At 47.1% G+C, this 20162-nt stretch overlaps 1 protein-coding gene across 3 annotated transcripts in view; it reads left to right on the top strand.

Annotated features, from left to right (window-relative positions):
• KCNAB1 (potassium voltage-gated channel subfamily A regulatory beta subunit 1) overlaps positions 1–20162 on the top strand; it is a 74862-nt gene that overhangs the window by 40595 nt on the left and 14105 nt on the right. For all 3 annotated transcript variants that reach the window (XM_061452697.1, XM_061452698.1, XM_061452699.1), the window contains exons 2-7: positions 8255–8298; positions 14472–14509; positions 15969–16048; positions 16859–16903; positions 17974–18018; positions 18668–18711. In XM_061452697.1, the coding sequence (XP_061308681.1) occupies positions 8255–8298; positions 14472–14509; positions 15969–16048; positions 16859–16903; positions 17974–18018; positions 18668–18711 (296 nt within the window). The remainder of the gene's footprint in view (positions 1–8254; positions 8299–14471; positions 14510–15968; positions 16049–16858; positions 16904–17973; positions 18019–18667; positions 18712–20162) is intronic.

Below are 20162 nucleotides of genomic sequence, written 5' to 3'. Positions count from 1 at the left end.
GTTGCTGTCTTGGCTTTTCTCATGCATGTTAACCCTGGCTCCTCAGATACGTAACAAGCTCTTCTTGCCCATCGTTCACATCAGCTACACCACTCTATCTAATGTTTTGCTTGGTTTTGTCCATAACTCTGCCCACAGCAAAGCAGCTAACAAGCAAAATGCCTTTTTTCGCCGGTTTTGGGGAGGGGTAGGCTTTTGCAGGGCTGGTTCTGTCTTGTGGCGGCTGGTCTCCATGTCCCTGCACTGACTGGTGCCAGCCCATAGGCACTTGTCTCATTTAGCCACTTGTTTCTAGCACAGTAATTAACTCTGTCATATTCAGCAGCACAGCAGGTCCAGAAAGAAAGTATCTCTTCTGAGTATAATTTCTTTTGTGTTTAAAAACTAAGTTTTGTGGTGGGGTTTTGGTTCTGTTTTTAGTTGCTATTTATAAATCATCAGCTATAGCAGGACACAGGGAACTGTGGTTGGTCTACAGACGGGGTTGGAGCTGCTGATAAGGAGCAGCACATCTTCTAGAAACAAGGGAAATGGGAATTATAGTCACAGAAGCAAATTTGAGAGAGCTTTGCGCCCTTGAGTCACAGGGATCTAAACTGCTGCCCAGGCAGAGGCTTTGCTCTTTGCTGCAGGCTGGGAAGAGGTGTAAGTAATTGAACAAAGGTTTTCCAGGTTCCCATGCAGCTGAAATAACCCCTTCACCCTTGGGCCTGATGCTCACTCTGCTGGGGTACTGCCTGCCAAACTGCCAGGCAAAAACCCCAAGCTCACCCCAGGCAAAATCCCTGCAACACTGGGGACTGTGGCTCTGAGCCTGAGGTTTATGGAGGATGAGGAAGGGGCAGGAACAGATATGGTATATGTGCAGCTCTATTCACTAGCAAGAGAAAATGAGAACTTGATCTTCTTGGTGAAGACCTGGCAAGTGGCAGAGGGATTAGTAACCAGCCCTGTGTCTGTGCTGCCTATTTGGTCCTGCTGCTGAAGTTGCTCCTTTCCAGCAGGAAGGTGCCATTCCCTGCTGGCTGTGAGCTCCCGGTCTCAGTGGGTGCTGGGCTAACACCTCCTTCCCAGACTTTTCCCCACCAGGGCCGTTCTCATGTGCTGCCTGGTTGTTTGTGTGGTATTAACTGGCATTTAGCAGTGGTAGCTGCTCCTGGAGGCTGCCAGTACGCAGATGCTGTCATGGACGCCAGCATTTCAAAGTGGTGCTTACCCATCAAACACCGCCAAGAACTCATGCTTCCTCAGGAAATGGATGCGCCCTCTGTTTGGAAAAGCCTAGTCAAGGAAAATGTCATCCCTCCCTACATGTTGTTTTGGTACCTTGGTGTATTTTTAACAACATCCCTGACTTGCAAGCTGTGTTTTCAATGAATCAGGCATTCATCTCCTGTGCTTGTGAGCCCAGTGCAATCTGGCAAAGCTGCTGGTGCTGCGGGGACAGTTGTGATAGCTCAAACTCCCACCTGCGCAGGCAAAATGTCACCTTTGGTTTAAGCTGGGAAAGAAACCATATTAAAACAGCATGCAAGGCTGGGCTTTTGGGGGCTTTGTGTCCCCATGACTTTCGCTGCCTCTCTGTTCGGTTCCAGGTTCTGGGAGTGGGCAATACTACCGTGGTATGCTTGCCTGCTCCCTGGAGAAGCAAACTGGAAAAATTTAAAGTTAAAATGTATATTTCTTAGACCTACAAACAGAGTGGTATTTTCTTTCACTTCAGTAAGTTAGTGCCCTGTTGCCCTCCTTGTAATGAGAATGGCTATAGATATGCTTTATTAGAGGTTTCAGTGACATGGGTGCTTCCAGTGGGGTTTGCACAGCTCCTGCTGTGGGCCCTGAGTGGGGCTGCCCTGTGCCCCTGTCACAAAGTGATTATCTTTGTGCAGCTTCCACACATCTTTCCTTATCTCCTTCCCTCTGGTGAATTCTCCCATGCCCAGGCTTAGGTGCTTTGGCTCTGCTCTGCCATAGCCTGTGTTTGGGCAGCACAGCGGTGTGATAGCATTTTGCTTTAGCCTTTGATTTTTAAAAGAATTCAGGAGCGAGATGTTGAATACCTTTTGGGTCTTGCTCATGGTGTAAGTTTGGGATAAAGAAAATAAAGGCAGCTTCAGATTGGTGCCTAGAGGCTGTATGGAAAGTGTCATGGCAGGGGTAAGTCCTGGACTTAGAGAAGTAACAAGAGTTCTATGTGTGGCAAGGCTGGGCAGTGATTTGAGGGGAGCAGTGCAATTGCTCCAGTTCTGCAGAGTACAAGGGAAGCTGAGCATCAGTGAGAGAAGAAGCAAGATAGCTGCTGTGCTAATGGAAAGGGGGGTGGGGGGAAGGCACGCAAGTGCTGATTTTTAATCATTTGCTTCTAGGTAAAGCAAAGTGATCCTGAGAGACTGGAGGCTCCTGCAATGTCCTCTTTAATGGCTACTTCCTCCTGCAGCAGCACTGACTTCCAATTTGAAAAGAGCTTTATTTTAAACTCCTGAAATCATGATTAAATAGTGTCAGCATAAACTCCCAGGAGCGGTGGCAGTGCCAGGTATCTTGGAGGCTGGCTGGGCTGCCTGCTCTAGGCAGGCAAGGTCAGGGTTCAGAGATGGAATTACCTGCTCAGGACTTTAACAGCAGCAAATAACGGTGCTGGCACTGTGGCCCCACGAGTGAGATGTCGGGTTCCACTGCTCATGGATGCTCATGGGGGAGCACCTTATTCTCCCTGCCTGATATTAGCAAGTACCAAATAGAGATGAGAAGGACCAGAGCAATGGTGCTGATACACTGTCTGATAATTGCTAACTGAAAGATGCATAAAAAGGGGATCTCCCCCTCTCATCCTGCAGCCAAGCACTGCTGGTGGGACATGGTTTTACCCAGCCCCTTTGTCCTGTGCAGTGAAGTCTACAGTGCATGCAGAGCACCTAGCTGGGTCTGGCTTCAGTGGGGACATGGATGAGGCAGACCTTGGGTTGCAGGTGCAATTGCCTTCATACAGCACTGGCCAGGTGCTTAAGCATCCCGCAGGGAAAGCATATGTCAGCTCAGCAATAGATGTATAAAAAGATAGCAGTATAAAAAGACCATTTCTAGCCTTGAATGTATTGCTGAGAGCTTTCACTGCTAGCCCAGAAAAACACGCACTGTCCACCATGATAACTTGGAAGGCAATGGCAGAATCCCCCTGTGATTTCCCAGCTGATCCCTAATCACATGCTGTCCCTCTGGAGCCCCCACACCCTACGCACAGGGCTTCCCTGTGAAAGGGAACTGAAGCCATTCAGTGGTGCTCTGCCCTGGTACCCATAGGCACAGGCACTCCAGCAGCTTTGCCCAGGGAGGATGTTGAGTCTGTGCATGGCTGGAGCAGCCAGTGGCAAACAGGCACCTCAGGCTTCATCAGAGTCAGGGTTTGCTGGCCTTGCCATCCTGACTGCTATCCCAGCCACAGCTCCCAGCACAGCCATCCATGCTGCTTTTCAGGGGCTGCTGCTGGTTCAGCTCTGGGGACTGAGCTCATTGTCTTAGACTAGGGAATTAGTGCAACAGAAGCATAAAGGGCTTTTACTGTTCGGTTACTTAGAAACCAACCATTGATTTTACTTGGCAGTTTTGCAGGTTTTGGGCATGTGTGTCTGTCTGTATGTATATGTGTGTAATATATTTATACATATATGTACATCAGGAAGATGCAAAACAGGTGTAACCATATACATGAAAGTTTTTTTTTCTCTTGGTGGTTTTCATGTTATTTTTTTCGGGGGGTAGAGGAGAACCAGGTCTCAAGAACTGCTGATTTTTCAAATAAATTACTACTCCACCATAGGACCAGTAATTAAACCAGTAGCTGTGGGCTTTTAAGCACCATGAGTCTGTGCTGGGAGATGAACCATGCTGGGAGGGCTGACTTTTTATCTGTTTTGGGGCCTCCATATTTTGGTGTGTTTGCTTTGCATGCATGCTGCCCACCCGTTAACTAGAGTGTGCAGTTGAGTTAAATGCTTGCAAACAAGCAGAGGGCTGAAAACGATTGGAGTAACGGGGGGCTGTGACCTGGTGATGCTCTCCAAGCTGGACCACAGGCTCAGGCCACCTCCTCCCGAGCTGGCAAGTGGCTTCTGAGCTCATTATCTCAGAGGGATTTTGCACTGCAAAGACTTGGCATTTTGAGTATCGGCTCTTGACTATAGATATAAATTTTTCCAAGTCCCCAGGTCACATATGTGCTAAGTAAATGGCAAAGATGGCTTTGGAAGTCCAAACACTTATTTCTGTCCAGAGTTGTCAGTGGACCAGACTCTGCAAAAAGCTGATTATCACTCCCTGGAGGAAAACTGGGTTTGTGTGTGTCTGTGTGCTTTACCCCAAAACCCCAGTTTGTGGGAGGATGAGCCCTGATGTGGTTTTGTGGCCTGAGGAGACAAGGGACCTGTGAAGAAGGACAGGACAGCTAGCCAGTACCTGGGCTAAGAAACTGAGTCAGACCCCACTGATGGGTGATGTACCCTAAAAATGTATGTGGAGGCTATAGGGTTTCATGCATGGATATGTGTATGTATGCATCCACTTATATAAAGTGGTATATAAAAAGGATATGTATATGCATATATATAAAGGGCAATGTGTGTATATATGTATTTATAGCTATGTAGAGAGAGGAGTACACCTCCATGGCCAAGCTGTGCCCTAGCAGCCATGTAACTGTGCAGGGACAGAGACAGACTTTGAAAGGCAAAGAATAGGTTGGTGAGAAAGAGGACTTTAAAAAAAGCTCTTCTACAAAATAAATGTAAACTGTTTGTAAATGCACAGTAGCGCTCAACTTTTCAAAGAACACTGTGCAGCAGGTGTGTTGTCTCCAGAAGTTATGTGGAAGTCCCAGCCCTGTGAGCCTGGGTTCCTCTTTCCTGCTGGAAGTGTTGCAGCTCTGTCTGGAGCACGCAGGCAGCTGCCGGGTATTTGCCTTTGAACTTTCAGAGGGTTATGCTTTGAGCAGGGGAGGATGGGCATGACTTGTGCTATTCAATGCGCGGCTGGGTTTTGGTGTGCAGGGGTCCAGCTGTGCTTTCACTTGAAAAAAATAATAAGAAAGAAAAGAAAAAAAAAAAAAAATCAGGTCAGTGCCTGCCCCATCCGTGCTGTGAGCCCGGGGGCTCGTGGTGCTGGAAATGCAGCTGCAGCTTTTCAAGTAGCTGCTCGAGGACAAATTCCTGTCTCTCCCAGAATTTCACATTTCCAGCAGTAGCTAGGTTCTGTCTGCAGCAGTGGCATTGGGGGTGGGAGGGAAGGCACCCAGCCTCAAAGGCTGCCTGCTGGAGGTAGGCTGGCTCTCCTGACCCCCCGGTATGCCTTTGGTTGCTCTTCAACAAGGGAAATTGTGCCATGTGAAAAGGTCACGAAATGAAGCGTGTAAAAATGGAAAGATCTGAAAGAGCAGGGCATGACCTGTGCTAATGTCGGGTGTTTCATCTGACCCCTTTCACCGTGCCCTGCCTGTGGGTGAGCAGGGCTTTTCCTTTTTTACTTTTTAATTTACTTTTTATTTGGCTTTAAATAATTAATCAGGAGCAGCAAAAACTGTTGTGATTTTTTTTTGTTAGTGCTCTGCAGTGGAAGGTAGATACATGGTCCTTAAATTATACCTTGATCTGGCAAAAAAATTGCACAGATCCAGCTGTAATATAAAGTTTAAAGCAGGAGGGTATAATTAAAAGGGTATTTTGTACCGCAGCGATAGGTTTAAGTTAGGGTAGGGGTTTAATGTAGGGCACATTTCATGGCCTCAGGTCTAATTATCTTGTCTCCAGCTCTGCTCTGGGAGGTGAGGAGAAGGGTAATAACTTTATCTCACTGATGCTGAAAAGCAGCCTGTGCTAGGGATCAAGGTGCTGCCCCCGCGCCAGCTGGAAAATCATGGGCTCTTTTGCTCATGGAGAATCCATGAGCTGGTTACCCTGGAGCCCCAGTGTAAGCAGACCAGGGGACTGTGATGGATTTGAGCGTTCTGACAAGTGTGAGGGTGAACAAAAAAACCCCAGTGAAGCTGAATAAGGTGGATACTTTAGTGTTATTACAATGAATACCAAACAATGATGAAAGCAAAAGGAACATGCGTGCATTATTCAGGGGACCCCAAACAACATCAGATGTGAGATACATCTGGATGTATTTGGGTTTATTCCCAGCCCCATGAGCACTCAGAGCTTCTCCCACAGCCTAGTGAGGCCAAGGATGATGGCAGTGCATCCACATGCAAGAATTTAACTTGGCTAGGGGTATTAAGGATAACAGGAAGGGATTCTCCAGGTACATAGCAAATAAAAAACAGACTAGGGAGAACGTAGGCCCCCTCAGGAAGCTCTCGGGAGAACTGGCTACACAGGATTTGGAGAAGGCTGAGGTTCTGAATGACTTCTTTGCCTTGGTCTTCACTGGCGAAGGCTCTGACCAAACCACCCAAGCCTTGGAAGGCAGATGCAGGGACTGTGAGAATGAAGACCTTGGACCCACTGTAGGAGAGGAAATGGTTCGAGACCATCTTAGCAATCTGAACGTGCACAAGTCCATGGGTCCTGATGAAATCCATCCACAGGTCCTGAAGGAGCTGGTGAATGAAGTTGCAAAGCCGCTGGCCATCATATTTGAAAAATCATGGCAGTCAGGTGAAGTTCCCAATGACTGCAAAAAGGGAAATATAACCCCCATTTTCAAGAAGGGGAAAGTGGATGACCCAGGGAATTACAGACCAGTCAGTCTCACCTCTGTGCCTGGCAAAATCTTGGAGCAGATTCTCCTGGAAGGCATGCTAAGGCACATGAAAATCAACAAGGTGCTTGGTGACAGCCAGCATGGCTTCACTAAGGGGAAATCCTGCCTGACCAATTTGGTGGCCTTCTATGATGGGGCTACAGAACTGATGGACAGGGGTAGAGCAGTTGATGTCATCTACCTGAACTTGTGCAAAGTGTTCGACACTGTCCTGCGTGACATCCTTGTCTCTAAATTGGAGAGACATCAATTTGATGGATGGATCACTTGGTGGATAAAGAGCTGGCTGGATGGCCACACACAAAGAGTTGTTGTCAATGGCTCAATGTCCAGCTGGAGACCAGTAATGAGTGGTGTCCCTCAGGGATCGGTCTTGCTCAACATCTTTGTCACTGACATGGACAGTGGGAGTGAGTGCGCCCTCAGCAAGTTTGCCGATGACACCGAGCTGGGTGGTTTGGTTGATACCCTGGAGGGAAGGAATGCCATCCAGAGGGACCTTGACACACTTGTGAGGTGGGCTGATGCCAACCTCATGAAGTTTACCCATGCCAAGTGCAAGGTCCTACACCTGGGTCAGAGCAATCCCAGGCACAGCTACAGGTTGGGCAGAGAAGAGATTCAGAGCAGCCCTGTGGAGAAGGACTTGGGGGTGTTGGTTGATGAGAAAATGAACATGAGCCGGCAGTGTGTGCTTGCAGCCCAGAAAGCCAACCGTATCCTGGGCTGCATCAAAAGGAGCGTGACAAGCAGGTCGAAGGAGGTGATCCTGCCCCTCTACTCTGCTCTTGTGAGACCTCACCTGGAGTATTGTGTGCAGTTCTGGTGTCAACATAAAAAGGACATGGAACTATTGGAACAAGTCCAGAGAAGGGCCACAAGGATGATCAGGGGACTGGATCACCTCCCGTATGAAGACAGGCTGAGAAAGTTGGGGCTGTTGAGCCTGGAGAAGAGAAGGCTGCGTGGAGACCTCATAGCAGCCTTCCAGTATCTGAAGGGGGCCTATAGGGATGCTGGGGAGGGACTCTTCATTAGGGACTGTAGTGACAGGACAAGGGGTAATGGGTTAAAACTTAAACAGGGGAAGTTTAGACTGGATATAAGAAGGAAATTCTTTCCTGTTAGGGTGGTGAGGCACTGGAATGGGTTGCCCAGGACGGTTGTGAATACTCCATCCCTGGCAGTGTTCAGGGCCAGGTTGGACGAAGCCTTGGGTGATATGGTTTACCGTTAGGTGTCCCTGCCCATGGCAGGGGGGTTGGAACTAGATGATCTTAAGGTCCTTTCCAACCCTAACGATTCTATGATTCTATGTCTCCAAACTGGATGACCAGCATCCCAGCTGAGGGAGAGTCTGCCCCTTTGGAGAAAAACAGATGATTTGGGTGAAAACAGGGACTCATCTTCAGTGGCTGCTGGTTTCCCACGGGGTTAAGTTGTGTGTCCCTTGAGGGCTTAGTGATATTTTATAATTATTTTCTTTTCCTTCCAGAAACCTTGGAAAATCTGGACTGAGAGTCTCGTGCCTTGGGCTGGGTGAGTAACCTCCATAGCCACTGCACTTACTGCAGCCACACACTGCCCTGAAGTATAGTGGTAGCTGCTCTTGTGTTTCAGTAAGAAGTGTCCTTTCTCAGAGCCCCAGCCTGTGCTCAGTCTTGCAGATGGCTCATGGCAGAAGTTCTTATGTGTGTTAGCAGCTCTGTGCATTAGCCACAGTGTGAGGCAGTGCTTTCCACCCATAGCACTCAAGTGGAACTGTGCGTGAGCATGTATGACGTAAAATCCTTCTAATACAACCTGATTGCCACAAGGCATAGCCAGCAAAGACTGCATCAGAGATGTCTGTAAATGCCCCCAGGGGCTTTATACATCAGAGCTCCAGTCTCGGGGGATGACTGTCTGCCTGGGCTGCGGGCAGATAGTTACTTTATCCAATGCGTGTACCTTGTTATTTCTGTTCCATACTGGTTTGGAAACTGAAGAATGTTATCAATATTTTATCTTATCTATATTTTATCCAAAAGGGCATCTATAAGCACTACGGCAGGTACGTACTGGCCCTGCAGGTTGTGTATTGGTGCTGCAGTTGCTGCAGGCTTTTGTACATTGCTGGTGGCCTTCAGCTGCTGGGTAAGAGAGTGTGCGATGAACTGGACAGCTCCTGATGGCTTTACTCATGCGAGTAATTTCTTTGATGGCAATTGAACTGCTCACATGAAGAATGCTTAAAAGTGTGTGTATGTGTGTATACATACGTGCATATATATATAGATGTATATACCAAACAAAAATCAAACCAAATGCTGAAGAAAAGAGGCTGTTTCTCTCCCTGTGAGCAGCTTCCCATGGTGCAAGGTGGGGGCACCAGGAGAATGAAGCCCCTGAGGATATGCAGAGACCCTCAAGGGATGGATGCTCTGCTCTGCCTGGGCCTCACATTAAACAGGGGTCCTTTTTCCTCTGGGGGTCAGAGTTCTAGCATGGGAAGATGGAGGCACTGATATGTCCTTAGGAAAGTGACTGGGTGTGCTGGGCTGCCTCAGGGAGAAGTGGGTGAAGGCAGGAACAGGCAAGGACCCGACTCTGCTTGTATTTGGCACCTGCTGTGCCTGTGGATGTCCCCTTCCAGCTCCCTGCCCCATCCTCAGTTGGTGCCGGCTGTTCTCACAGGGCAGGGGCTTGAGGGGTTAGTTCATTTCTTCCAACACACTTTGAGATTTGATTTTAAAATAGAGTGAAATGTGAAAGTCACCCTGCATTACAAGCCATATAAATAAGGCCTATTCTGCCAAGAAGAGCTCTTCGGTTAAAATATATCCAGGCTTTGAAAGGAGTTGTTGTCTTATCTGCACAGAGATTTTATTTATCATCCTTACAGTTTCACCAAGAGCCAATGTTGTTGTGGTGGAGAAAAGCTACGGGAAGGAAGTAGCAGCAGGAAAAAATGTTTTGCAGAGCGTTTCTTTAATTTCAAGCATGTGGAACTGCAGCAGCATCTAAATATATTGTGCCTTTGTGAGCACAGCTGTGCAGGATAAGGGGGGCTGAGGAGGGAGCAAGTGGCTGCTCTGGGCACAGGCAGGGGTGGGGGAGAGCGGCTGGGCATCCATTTGGAGCCAGTCATCTCAGCCTGTTCTCGAAGCAATGAGCCCTATAGCCCTTGCCGTGTGTGCAGGAATAGGGGAGAACTGGAAAGACTGAAATTCAGTTGCCACCTTCTCTTGAATGTACAGGTATTTCTTCTGCAGCACAGCACATCCTCCCTCCCACTGCAAATCCATCAGGTGTCTGGTTCGAGTGCCAGCTTATATGACTTTTCTAAATAGCTTCTCTTTTGCAGTTCCCTAAAAGATAAATGTGTTTCCCTAAACTCTATGCAGCATGAAAATCTAATTTAAGGTTCACTGAAGTTTTGATGGCTCAACAATCTTTCTTAAAAGCCTTCCAAAATCTCAGCAAGGTGGGAGTGTGCTTCATCCTGCATGAAAAAGTGGAGAAAAATGTGAAGCAGGACAGAAATTGCAGGCAGGCAGTGCTAAGGCGATGTATACCCTTTAATTATGTCCTGCTTCTCCTAGCTCACACTGTAATTAATTCGTTTGCTGGGTGCTGCTTGCAGTGTAAGAAGTGTTGAGTGAGTGCACGAGGTCAGATGTGTTAGCAGTGAGTTTTGCTAGCAAAGACATTTGGGAAGGGCTGCTGTGGTGGTGACTGAGCATAACTCCAGGTCACTGAACCTCCCACCAGGACTGCTGTGCTGGGTGAACTCCTGTGGAACCAAGCTCCTGCAGCATCCTGGTGCTGATCCCTGTTCTCGGCCCAGCTGGGCTTTCACCTCTTCCTTTGAGCAAGTTAACACTGGGTGAAGCTTTAATTGAGGAATCTTAACAGTCTAACCTTGGGCAGATGCGCGGGCTGGTGTGAGGCTCTATCTGTGATGCTGGTTCTGAAATGTGAGTGTGATGCAGAGGAAAAAATAAGGTCACATCTTTCCTGTAGTTAGTTCAGAGTGAGTTCTGCCTGCAGAGGCTGCTTGCTGAATTCTAGGAAATGTTGATACACCCTCCCACAATGTGAGTACCCCCAACCCCAAGGAAATGAGCAGCAGGACAGAACCAGCCATCCCAAACCCCCAAATCCAATTCAATATGCAAGAGCACACAAGAAACCTTCTTGCAGCCACTGGCAGGATACCCCATGCTCACAACTGGGAGCAAAGCCAGACATTTTGTGAGCAGAAGGAGTCAGCTGCTGCCATTGCCTCTTGGTGTTTGCTTTGGGGAAAAGTTTCTGGAAACCCAACACCAAATGTCCACGGACCTGGGATGGTGGTGGAGGGATCTGGTTTGCACCCAGGTACTTCAAGCTTGCAGGGCCGAGCATTTGCTGGTCACTTGAGCAGCAGACCAGACTTATATGTCAGATGTCCGTGTGGCATCATCCTCACCAGGAGCAAGCCAGGGATAAAACTGTACTGGCAGGAGGTGAAGCTTTGGCCAGGAACCCTTGTTCTTTTTTTTTAACCCCTGCAGAGGTGACACATCTGCTGTCAGTGACAGTGTTGAGTGGTCAATTGTGCATCGGCAAATAACCCACTGGTAATCACACCTTGCTAGGCTCCGGGATGCTTTGGAAAGGGAGCTAAATCTAGATTTAATACAGAAATTCCACAAAGGTGAGGATATCCAGTTGAGAAATTGTTTTCCAATGCAAGGGAACAAGGTGGTGGGCAAGGGACAGAAGGTTGTGTTGTAAGGTTGTAACCACTGCCATGCTGTGTCATGGGGGGGTTGTGTTTATAGAGAGTGAATTGGAGTATACAAGAGAAAGACAACGACTTACTAAGGAGAAAAAAGTGATGATTTAGAAAATATACATCTAGTATATTCTTCTTCCAACATACTCCCTTTACAGAGGTTGTGAATCATCCACAGTCATAGTTTGAAATACCAAGTGTGCCTTGCACTTTCTGGAGTGACTTTTCTTTAAATTAGAGCTGAGCAGCAGCTGCAGCCCCAGCAGCTGCCCTGGCTGTTTTGGGCATAGGTACCTTACGTCAACTACCTGGGGGAATTGTGTGCTGTTTTTCCTGCTCCTGGCTCTGGCTGGGATTGCACCAGAGCATCTTGCTTTCCTGACCCCATCTGATGCTTTAGACATCACCTTGGTGAGCAAAAACTTGCCTCCTTGGCTGGTTTTGCAGTGATCAAGGAAAAAAAGAATACCCCAAGGATTCCTCACCCATGTGGTCCTAATGATGTTAGGATAGGGTTAGGATCCTAGGCCCTTTGCATTCCCCAAGCTCGGTTTGGGAGTACAGGGGGAGATGGGCAGATCCAGGGCAGGTACATATTGCATATATTTACCGCTTGTATTTAAAGAGATAAAGCGCTCAGTATTCTTACACAAGCCATTGCCAGCTCTTGGGCTACTCTCCATGTGCCCAAACACTTGAGCATTTTGCCTCTCCATTACACACTCTGCTGCTCGTTGCGGCATGGTTTGTGTTGTAAGGTTGTAACCACTGAAATTCAAGAGAGGATGTGCAATCCAGCAGGTGCATAAATAGTTGCCTTTCTTCTCACCTGTGCTGGGGACCTGCATGCATACTTAAGCAAAGAAATAACTTTGGGATAAACAGCCTCAACCCATTTTTCAGTAGAAATGCATTTTAATGTATTCCCATAAAAATAACACTTCTGAAGCTTTAACATGGAAATCGGGCTTCATTTGGGTTTTATTTTTTTCATCTGCATAAAGAAGCTTAATGATAAGCTGAAACCTATTTTCATTTTTATCTGTATTGTGCAGGACCAGAGCATACCTTGCTCCCAGGATGAAAGTGCCTTTCCTGAGGTCTATAGCTGTCAGAGCACAGCAGGACAGGCAACGATGCCTGCCTACTGCAAGGCAGGTCTGGGTTCAGTGGATGCTACTGCTGCCTGATTATTGCCTTACAGAGAGCAGAAGTAAATACAAAATTAGTTAAAAATGTGTGCTCTTTGCTGATTCTTCTTATTCCAGTAGCATTAGCTGTGTTACATGTTTCTGTTCCATGAAATCTGTGCTTTTCCAGAACTTGGGTTATTCTGCAGGAAATGAAGAGTTTCAGTTTAAATGCACAGTAAGCATACATGGTTAATAACAACTTTATCTGCACTCAAAGAAACCATGTATAAAATGATTCAAATTGACTCTTTTTTTGAGAGAAAGACAGCAAGATTATCCTAACTGAGACACTCTTGTTTTGGCTCTAACCAGGGAGTGATCAAAGCCGCTTGAGCGCTAACAGCAGGCGCGCTCTCTGCTTTCTGACTCCTGCTCAAGGTTCATCTTCCACGCTCTCTGTGAGCAATGAGCTAACCAATACATTTTTAATGAAGATGTGGGAGCACTTACGTACCTATTGCATCTTTGCAAGTGCAAGCACCCAGGGAACATTTAATTTTTTCCCTCTTAGCAACATGAGAGCTCAACCCCTCGCTGGCACCCCAGTCTCCTCCGTCTTGCCCAAATTGCATTGGGCCTGAACCCCATCTATTATGGAGGGATCATAAAAGGCAGAATTTTAAATTCTGAGAAGTTTCGTGTGAGCCGTGTGAGCCATGTGAGCACTGACCTATCCATTAATTGTATATCATGTAGTTTTATATGTAGCTGGCGTGTACACCTTGAAAATTGCTATGGATCAAAATGACCGTGTGACTTTGGCCAGCAAAAGGCACAAGTAATGTCACAGCCACCATTCTTGTCTCTTAGCATTGCTTTCCATGGGGTGTTGTCTAAGGTCAGACAAGTAGGGCAGAAGTGGTGTCTGCCAGGGTGAGTATGGGCTGTCTGAGCAGTGTCCCATATGTGACCTGGCGCTTCCCCATCTCACTGTCATCTCTTCCAGTGGCTTAGGAAATATGTATTCCTAAGTTATATGTAGGAGTACATATATATATATGTACACACACATAAAATTTATATAAGAAATAGTACACTTGTAGCTTAGGAATATCCAGTTAGATCCACATGCTCTCTCCACCGCACAACATTTGTTTTTTAAGCAGTGCTCATAAAACAGACAATGCCCCAAGTTTTTCCTAATAATAGACCAGTCTGCAACTGAGTCTAAACTGCAGCTACTTTTTGAGCTAGCTAATGAAAGCATTGCTCATCAGCTGTGCTGGTGTTGGACATGGGCTTTATGGAACAGTTCCTGGGGAAAAGTCACTTTGGGTTTTAAATACTTCATGTCAATAGAAGTATTTTTTCCCCCCTAATTTTGACTTGTATGAAGCTAAATGCTGAAGCACAAATTTAGGAAGAATTTCAATCCACAAATGACATGTTTCACCAGCATCATAATTTTTTTCCAATTTGTCAAATTGAAGCTTTGGAAAATGAACTCAGTTTTGCAAAGAGCTTCAGAGTTCAATAAAACTGTGTATTTTGACAGCACAGAGTCCTACAGGTGCTTCCCTGAATGGGTTCATGGGCCAGGCCCAGGTCCACATGCCTGTCTCCCCAGGAGAGAGGAGATTCCAGTGCCTGTCACTGTCCTGCCCGGCTGCAGAACCTCTCGCTTGTGGACGTAGCAGCCTCTGAAACAGTTAACCCCATTTTAAACCCTTCTAATCCCAAGGAATCTGAATTTTGGTAGAGCAAATCTTTTGTCTGCAAAAACCTCTTGTAGTAACAGATTATTTTGTTGTTTCTAGGGACATGGGTCACTTTTGGAGGTCAAATCTCAGATGAGGTAAGTATTTCTTGGTCTAAATGCAATGCATGAAATAAAAACCAATATGAGATATTTTTAAATGAAACCATGGCTACCGAAATAAGAGGAGCCTGTTTCTGTATGAGGAAATGACAGAGAGGTACTAACCAAAGCAACACAAAGCTTGAGCTTCTGCTTCAAAAAAGCCTTAATGAAACTGATATTTCCAGAGGTCAACTTTAATAAAAACCGCCCGTCTATCCCTGAAAGTGATCTTTTCCACACTGTTTGAAGAGATATTTCCTCCTTACCATTGGCAGTGGCACCGCTCTTGGAGCGGAAATTGGAAACTATTTTTGCATCATGTATGTAATCAGCAACAGTCATAAATACAGGCTGGAGTTCAGCTTACAAGGAGCTGCCTGGTGAAGTATTTTTTTACATAATAAGATGAAACATGAAAATGAACTTGGGTTTCCTACGCACACTTGCCTGTACCAGGTGTCTCTTAATCTCAGTTAATAATCCTCCGAGGGCTGGGCAGCATGTGGGTTTCCTTCCATCTCAGGTTTGCTGCAGATGCTAGTCATCAAAAGGAGAGCAACCTCCTGGCTGCCTTCCCCCTTGTACATGACAAACCCCAAAATAACTTTGGCAGAAGGAAAACAGCGAACTCAAAAGTTTTTAGCTTTTCAATTTGCTTGTTCTTTGGTGATATTTCTTCTGTTGATGGTGGATCATTGAGTTCATTCCTGTTTCTTGGCATTTCAGGCTGAAGAGAGATGACTTGTTTTGATTATAATTTGTTCCCTGGCTCTCCTGTCCTCCTTGATTAGAATAAGTCAGTGCAAAGTGCTCATGCATGAAAAAGAGGGCTGAAGCACAGACCTGTATTTGAGGGATGCCCACCCTAAGGACATTGGCTGTGCATGGGTGCCCTGGCTTGGTGCCTTCCACCCCTCCCTTTCCAAGCTGTCAGCCCCTTCTGGGTGCAGAATTCCCCCAGGGAGTAGTGGGAACCCAGGGGCTTTGATGGGGATCATGTGAAATTACCTTCAGGTATTTGCATACCCCGCAATGTCTGCTGGAGAGCTGCACAATATCCTGACAGGTATCAAAAAAAATAAAAATAAAAATTAAACTCTTACCATAGAAATATCCTTTCTGTATTAAACTCCACAGATTTGCAGACTATTTTCTATAGCCCTATAAAATTCTTGTTCACTTTCTTATTAGAAGGTTCCTATGAGAAGAGATTAATTCCTCCCAAGAGTCAAAGGGAAGTTGATGTAAATCCGTGCACCGTGTTTTGGTGCTTCTCAGGCCAGTGCACACCCTGCTGGGTGCCCTGCCAAAGGGTCTTGCTCCCTTGGTCAGGGAATGCTACACCTCTCCCAGCCCTGCCAAAGCCCCTTTGTGCCTTAAGGGGCTTTTCCCCATGGGGGATGAGATGCAGCCACTCTTGCCACTCCTAACCTCTCTGTCTCTGTTCCCCAAGGTGGCTGAACAGCTGATGACCATTGCCTATGAAAGCGGCGTCAACTTGTTTGACACAGCTGAGGTGTACGCGGCCGGCAAGTGAGTGCCCAGCATCCTGCTCCACTTCCCTGGAGTCCCTTCACCTGGATCTGCTCCTCCCTTTGTCAGCTACTCATGACTGATAAGGCCCTGGCTCTGGTGGTGCTTGGGAAACACCCCTTCTCTTTGAGGGGAGCAGAAAAACCTTTATATTTAGAGTATTATTAAAAAAAATAAATCAAACAAAAAATTAAACCAAGCTCTCTTGTAGCCAGCTGAAGACTGAAATGTATCACCTGTGCCCCTTGCTGTTAGTACAAGTAGAAAAATGTCCTGAATAAATGAAAAGTCAGTGTGCATTTTAATGGTGATAAATGGCATGTGCCGGTGACAGCTCCCAGGCACAGATCCCAGCATGGGAACCACTCTGGCTGCAGCCAAGCTAATGCTCTTAGTGTCAGTGTGGAACTGGGGTGGGAAATATCCACCCATAATTTGCCTGACTTTGCATGATTTATATGCCTTTGTATTTCGTATAAAAGGCAGACTGGGACATCTCATCCCTGGTGTGGAGACAAAACGGCTTTGCCTTTCCAGGGCAGGTTCAGGCAGATGTAGAGAACGGGGGTGCAGGTCTGTCCCTATGGGAGTGGGTGACAAGATCTTGGTAGTGATCAAGGGGACCCATCCCAGCCAGTGTCGGGTCACTATAGGCTGGGGAGGGGAGGGCTGCACAGCCCATAGCAGTGCTGCCGGTCGGTGTCTTGGGGGGGCATTTCAGGGGGCTGGGGTAGACAACAGCTATGGTGGTCTACCTGGCACTGAGCATCCTCCTGTCTTCCCTCACACTGGGCTCTCTCTCTTGCACAGGGCTGAGGTCATCCTGGGGAACATCCTGAAGAAGAAGGGCTGGAGGTACTGTACTGCCAGACACCTGCAAGCAGGCAGGACCTCTGGGCATATGAGAATCCTTCTGGGTTTTAAAAATGATGCGTATTAGGTGATGCTGGTCCAAGAGCATCATTGTGACCATCCCAATGGTCACATACAGTGCAGCCAGCCAGGACTTCTGCAGCAGCCAGACTTTTCAAGTGCCACATAAAAATGCTCTCCTGTCTTTTGGGGAGCATAGACTGGCTTTGCGAGGCTGTAGCCATCAGCCTGCTGTGCTGCCTTGGCCACTGTCTCTGTGCATGGTGCAGTTAAGACAACTTCTGAACATGTACGCTGTCACTGCCTTGCATGGTGCATCAAGACAGATGGTTGTGCACTGGCATCCTTATCTGTGTACATAAGATTATGTTTAAGAATGCAAAGATGTGATGGGCCTTCATCTTGGGTAGCCTGCTAGGAGATGATACTTAATTTAAATGATTCACATTACCATATGTTGTGTCATTTTAAGAGCATTTACATAATCTCTCAGGACCTTCTGTGTGAGTATCATGTTCAGCCTTCAAATGAAGAATAAGTTCTAGTGGTGCTCTTTCCAAAATCAGTATCCCTTGTGTTAGGGGGATGATTACTCAGTAAGAAATATTCTGGGTACTGTGGAAAAAAAGCAAAAGCTGGAGAAATTGTGTATTGTACAGTTAAACAGTAAGGTAGTTTGCAAAGGATAAATCTTTGGTTTGATATCACGTGGGAATTTATAGATTAATGCAGTGAATTTAACACTTAGATTATTAATGGCTCGGGGAATACTGCATGATAATGAGGGGCACTGGACTTGGATACCCTTGATTAAGAGCTGTGGAGGTTGCTTTCTCCATAGTTAAAAATGTACCCTTTTTTTGGTAATTTCACTTGCATTAGCTTTGGTTTCTGCACACCAGTCTATGGTCACTCCCTGCCTGCAGCAGACCTGCGCATGGAAGTGACCTGCTGTAAAAAGTTTTATAGTGATGTGTGAACACCCACCCGTTGGGCAGCTTGGTTACTTGTAATTGTTCTTAACAATAATAGTATTTCTGTTCTTTCTGCAGGAGGTCCAGTCTGGTCATCACAACAAAACTGTACTGGGGTGGAAAGTAAGTGCCGCATTTACTCTTAATGGTGCTTGCTGCTGCTTCGTGCTTTTCCCTTTCACAGTCGTACAACCAAGTGGCGATCAGCGGCACCTTGGAGGGGTGGCTTGTTGCTATTGTCTTCTTTCTCCTCATTTTGCCAAGTCTTTTAGGGAGTTGGAGCTTGGCAGAGGTTGCAGTCCCTAGCAGAGGCCAGGGTGCCATGCTGCGTGTGCTCCCACCCTGAGTATCTTTACAGCTGTGGGAGGTGCACTGGCAGGGTGAAGACAGCCTTGCTTCAAAACTGCAGACTATGTCAATGAGGTTTTAGTGCTGGGGTTGGCTAGGGCACAGCCCCATCCCCGTGCTGCCTGGCCCCAGCAGCCCCTGCTGCCCTGCCAGCATCCTTATCCTTCTGCTTATAAGTATCAGCTGGTAGCTTTAGTCAGGTGATATCCATAGCACGCTGTTACTGTGTTAAATTAACAGTGGTATTACATATCGAAGATGCTGTTGTCTTTGAGACTGGGAACCCAAACAAGGTTCAGGGTCTCTCTGTTGCATGAGTTTTAACTTCATTTTCAGGAGGTTTAAACCAGAATACAAAACTAGCACTCTCCAATTGTTAGCACCTCAGATCTCTAACATCCATGTACCTATTTTTCCTTTGCAGAGCTGAAACAGAAAGAGGGCTTTCAAGAAAACACATTATTGAAGGTACGTGTTGTATGGGATAGGGTTTTGGCTGTGCCTGGGTGCCCTGGTGCAGGCGGATGGGTCACCTGTACCCCAGGGCAATTTCTCTCCTGTGAGCCAGGTCTACTTGACTCTATGCGTTGGGCAGTTCCTAAGCTTGGCTGTGAGCTGGCCAAAATGCACCAAAGGATTTTTCTGGCTTTTCTCAAAAGCTGTGAGCAAACACCATGCGCACGAAAAGCCTTCTCTACCACACCTCTATGAAGCAATAACCTTTTGGGTTTTTTGCTATAATAATCACGTGTGTTGTCCTTGGCTGGCTGTGTGTGTTGCTTGTAGATTTATTGCTTATCTGCCATAATCAGGGTTTGCTGTGCTGCAAAACTTTACTGCCTCATGCAGGTTCCTGGCAGCTTTGCACAGTTGTCCTCAAGAACAGCCCCAATCCCAGCTGCTGCAAGATGACAGGAGGCAGGAAGGCTCGGTGGGTCTGGAGCTGTTCTGCTCACACCCCCCCAGCCCTTTCCCAGAAGGGATGGGGCAGTCGGCAGCAGTGCGTGGTCGGCAGACGTGGCCGTGGGCTCCCTTGGCAGAGCAGGGAGGGATGAGGATGCGGGGCATGATGTCAGCCTGCAGAAATAGCCTCGGGGGGGGGGGGGGGGGGGGCGCAGGTCCCATCTGCTGAGCAGCCAGCTGGGGAGGACTGTGGTTTGCTCTCAGTGCTGTTTTATCTTCTTGTACACTCCCTCACATGGCTCCTTGCATCCAGTCCTACATCCCAGTGAGAGATGCTGTGTGCTACCTTGCTCATCCACGAGGATTTATTCACCCAAGTCTCTGCTGGGTCTAACAAATGCTCTTTATCTTCCTCCCAATTGCTTTTTTGTGTTTCTTTTTTTTTTTTTTGGGTACATTATTGCTGTAGAGGGCATGAGAGCACATATGTGTTTCTATATGGATAAGTATGTTTCACTCAATATAGCTCTTTCTGGGGGCTGTTAGGTGTTGGGTCAGGTACTCAGGAGCACTGACTGTAGGCACAATTATAACTTGTACAGGATTTCAGATGCAGGACACAAATGCAGCCATAAAAGACACATTTCTGTCATATTAAGAAACACAGTGCCAGCCTTGGCTGGCTCCTGAGCAGAATTGGAACAGGCCACCAAAACCCGCTGGGGAGGACCCAGGGGCCAGTAACTTTCCCCCTGTGCAGATTGTAAGCAGGTTCCAGACCCAGAAAAGCAGCCCGCAGTATAAGGGCCTGGGTCTGTCTACTACATATATTCTGGGTAAAAATAGCTTGGTTTAGGAGAAAAGCTGCTTTATGCAGCTATGTAAGGGAGTTACTGGGGGTTCCTGGCTCCCTCGGGGCTGGGCAGCCTTCAGGGCAGAAAGGGGAGCATCAGGCTTGGTACCTGTGCTTCAGATCTCTGCAGAGGGATTTGTACCGCTTGCCTCTTGTTGCAGTT

This window comes from Pezoporus flaviventris, unplaced genomic scaffold, assembly GCF_033815535.1.
Source record: "Pezoporus flaviventris isolate CSIRO_AGI_PZ_B2104156 unplaced genomic scaffold, CSIRO_AGI_Pfla_v1 ptg000013l, whole genome shotgun sequence".
Lineage (NCBI taxonomy): Eukaryota > Metazoa > Chordata > Aves > Psittaciformes > Psittacidae > Pezoporus > Pezoporus flaviventris.
Note: the sequence above shows the minus strand (reverse complement) of the source record. Positions and strands in the feature narration are given on the sequence as shown.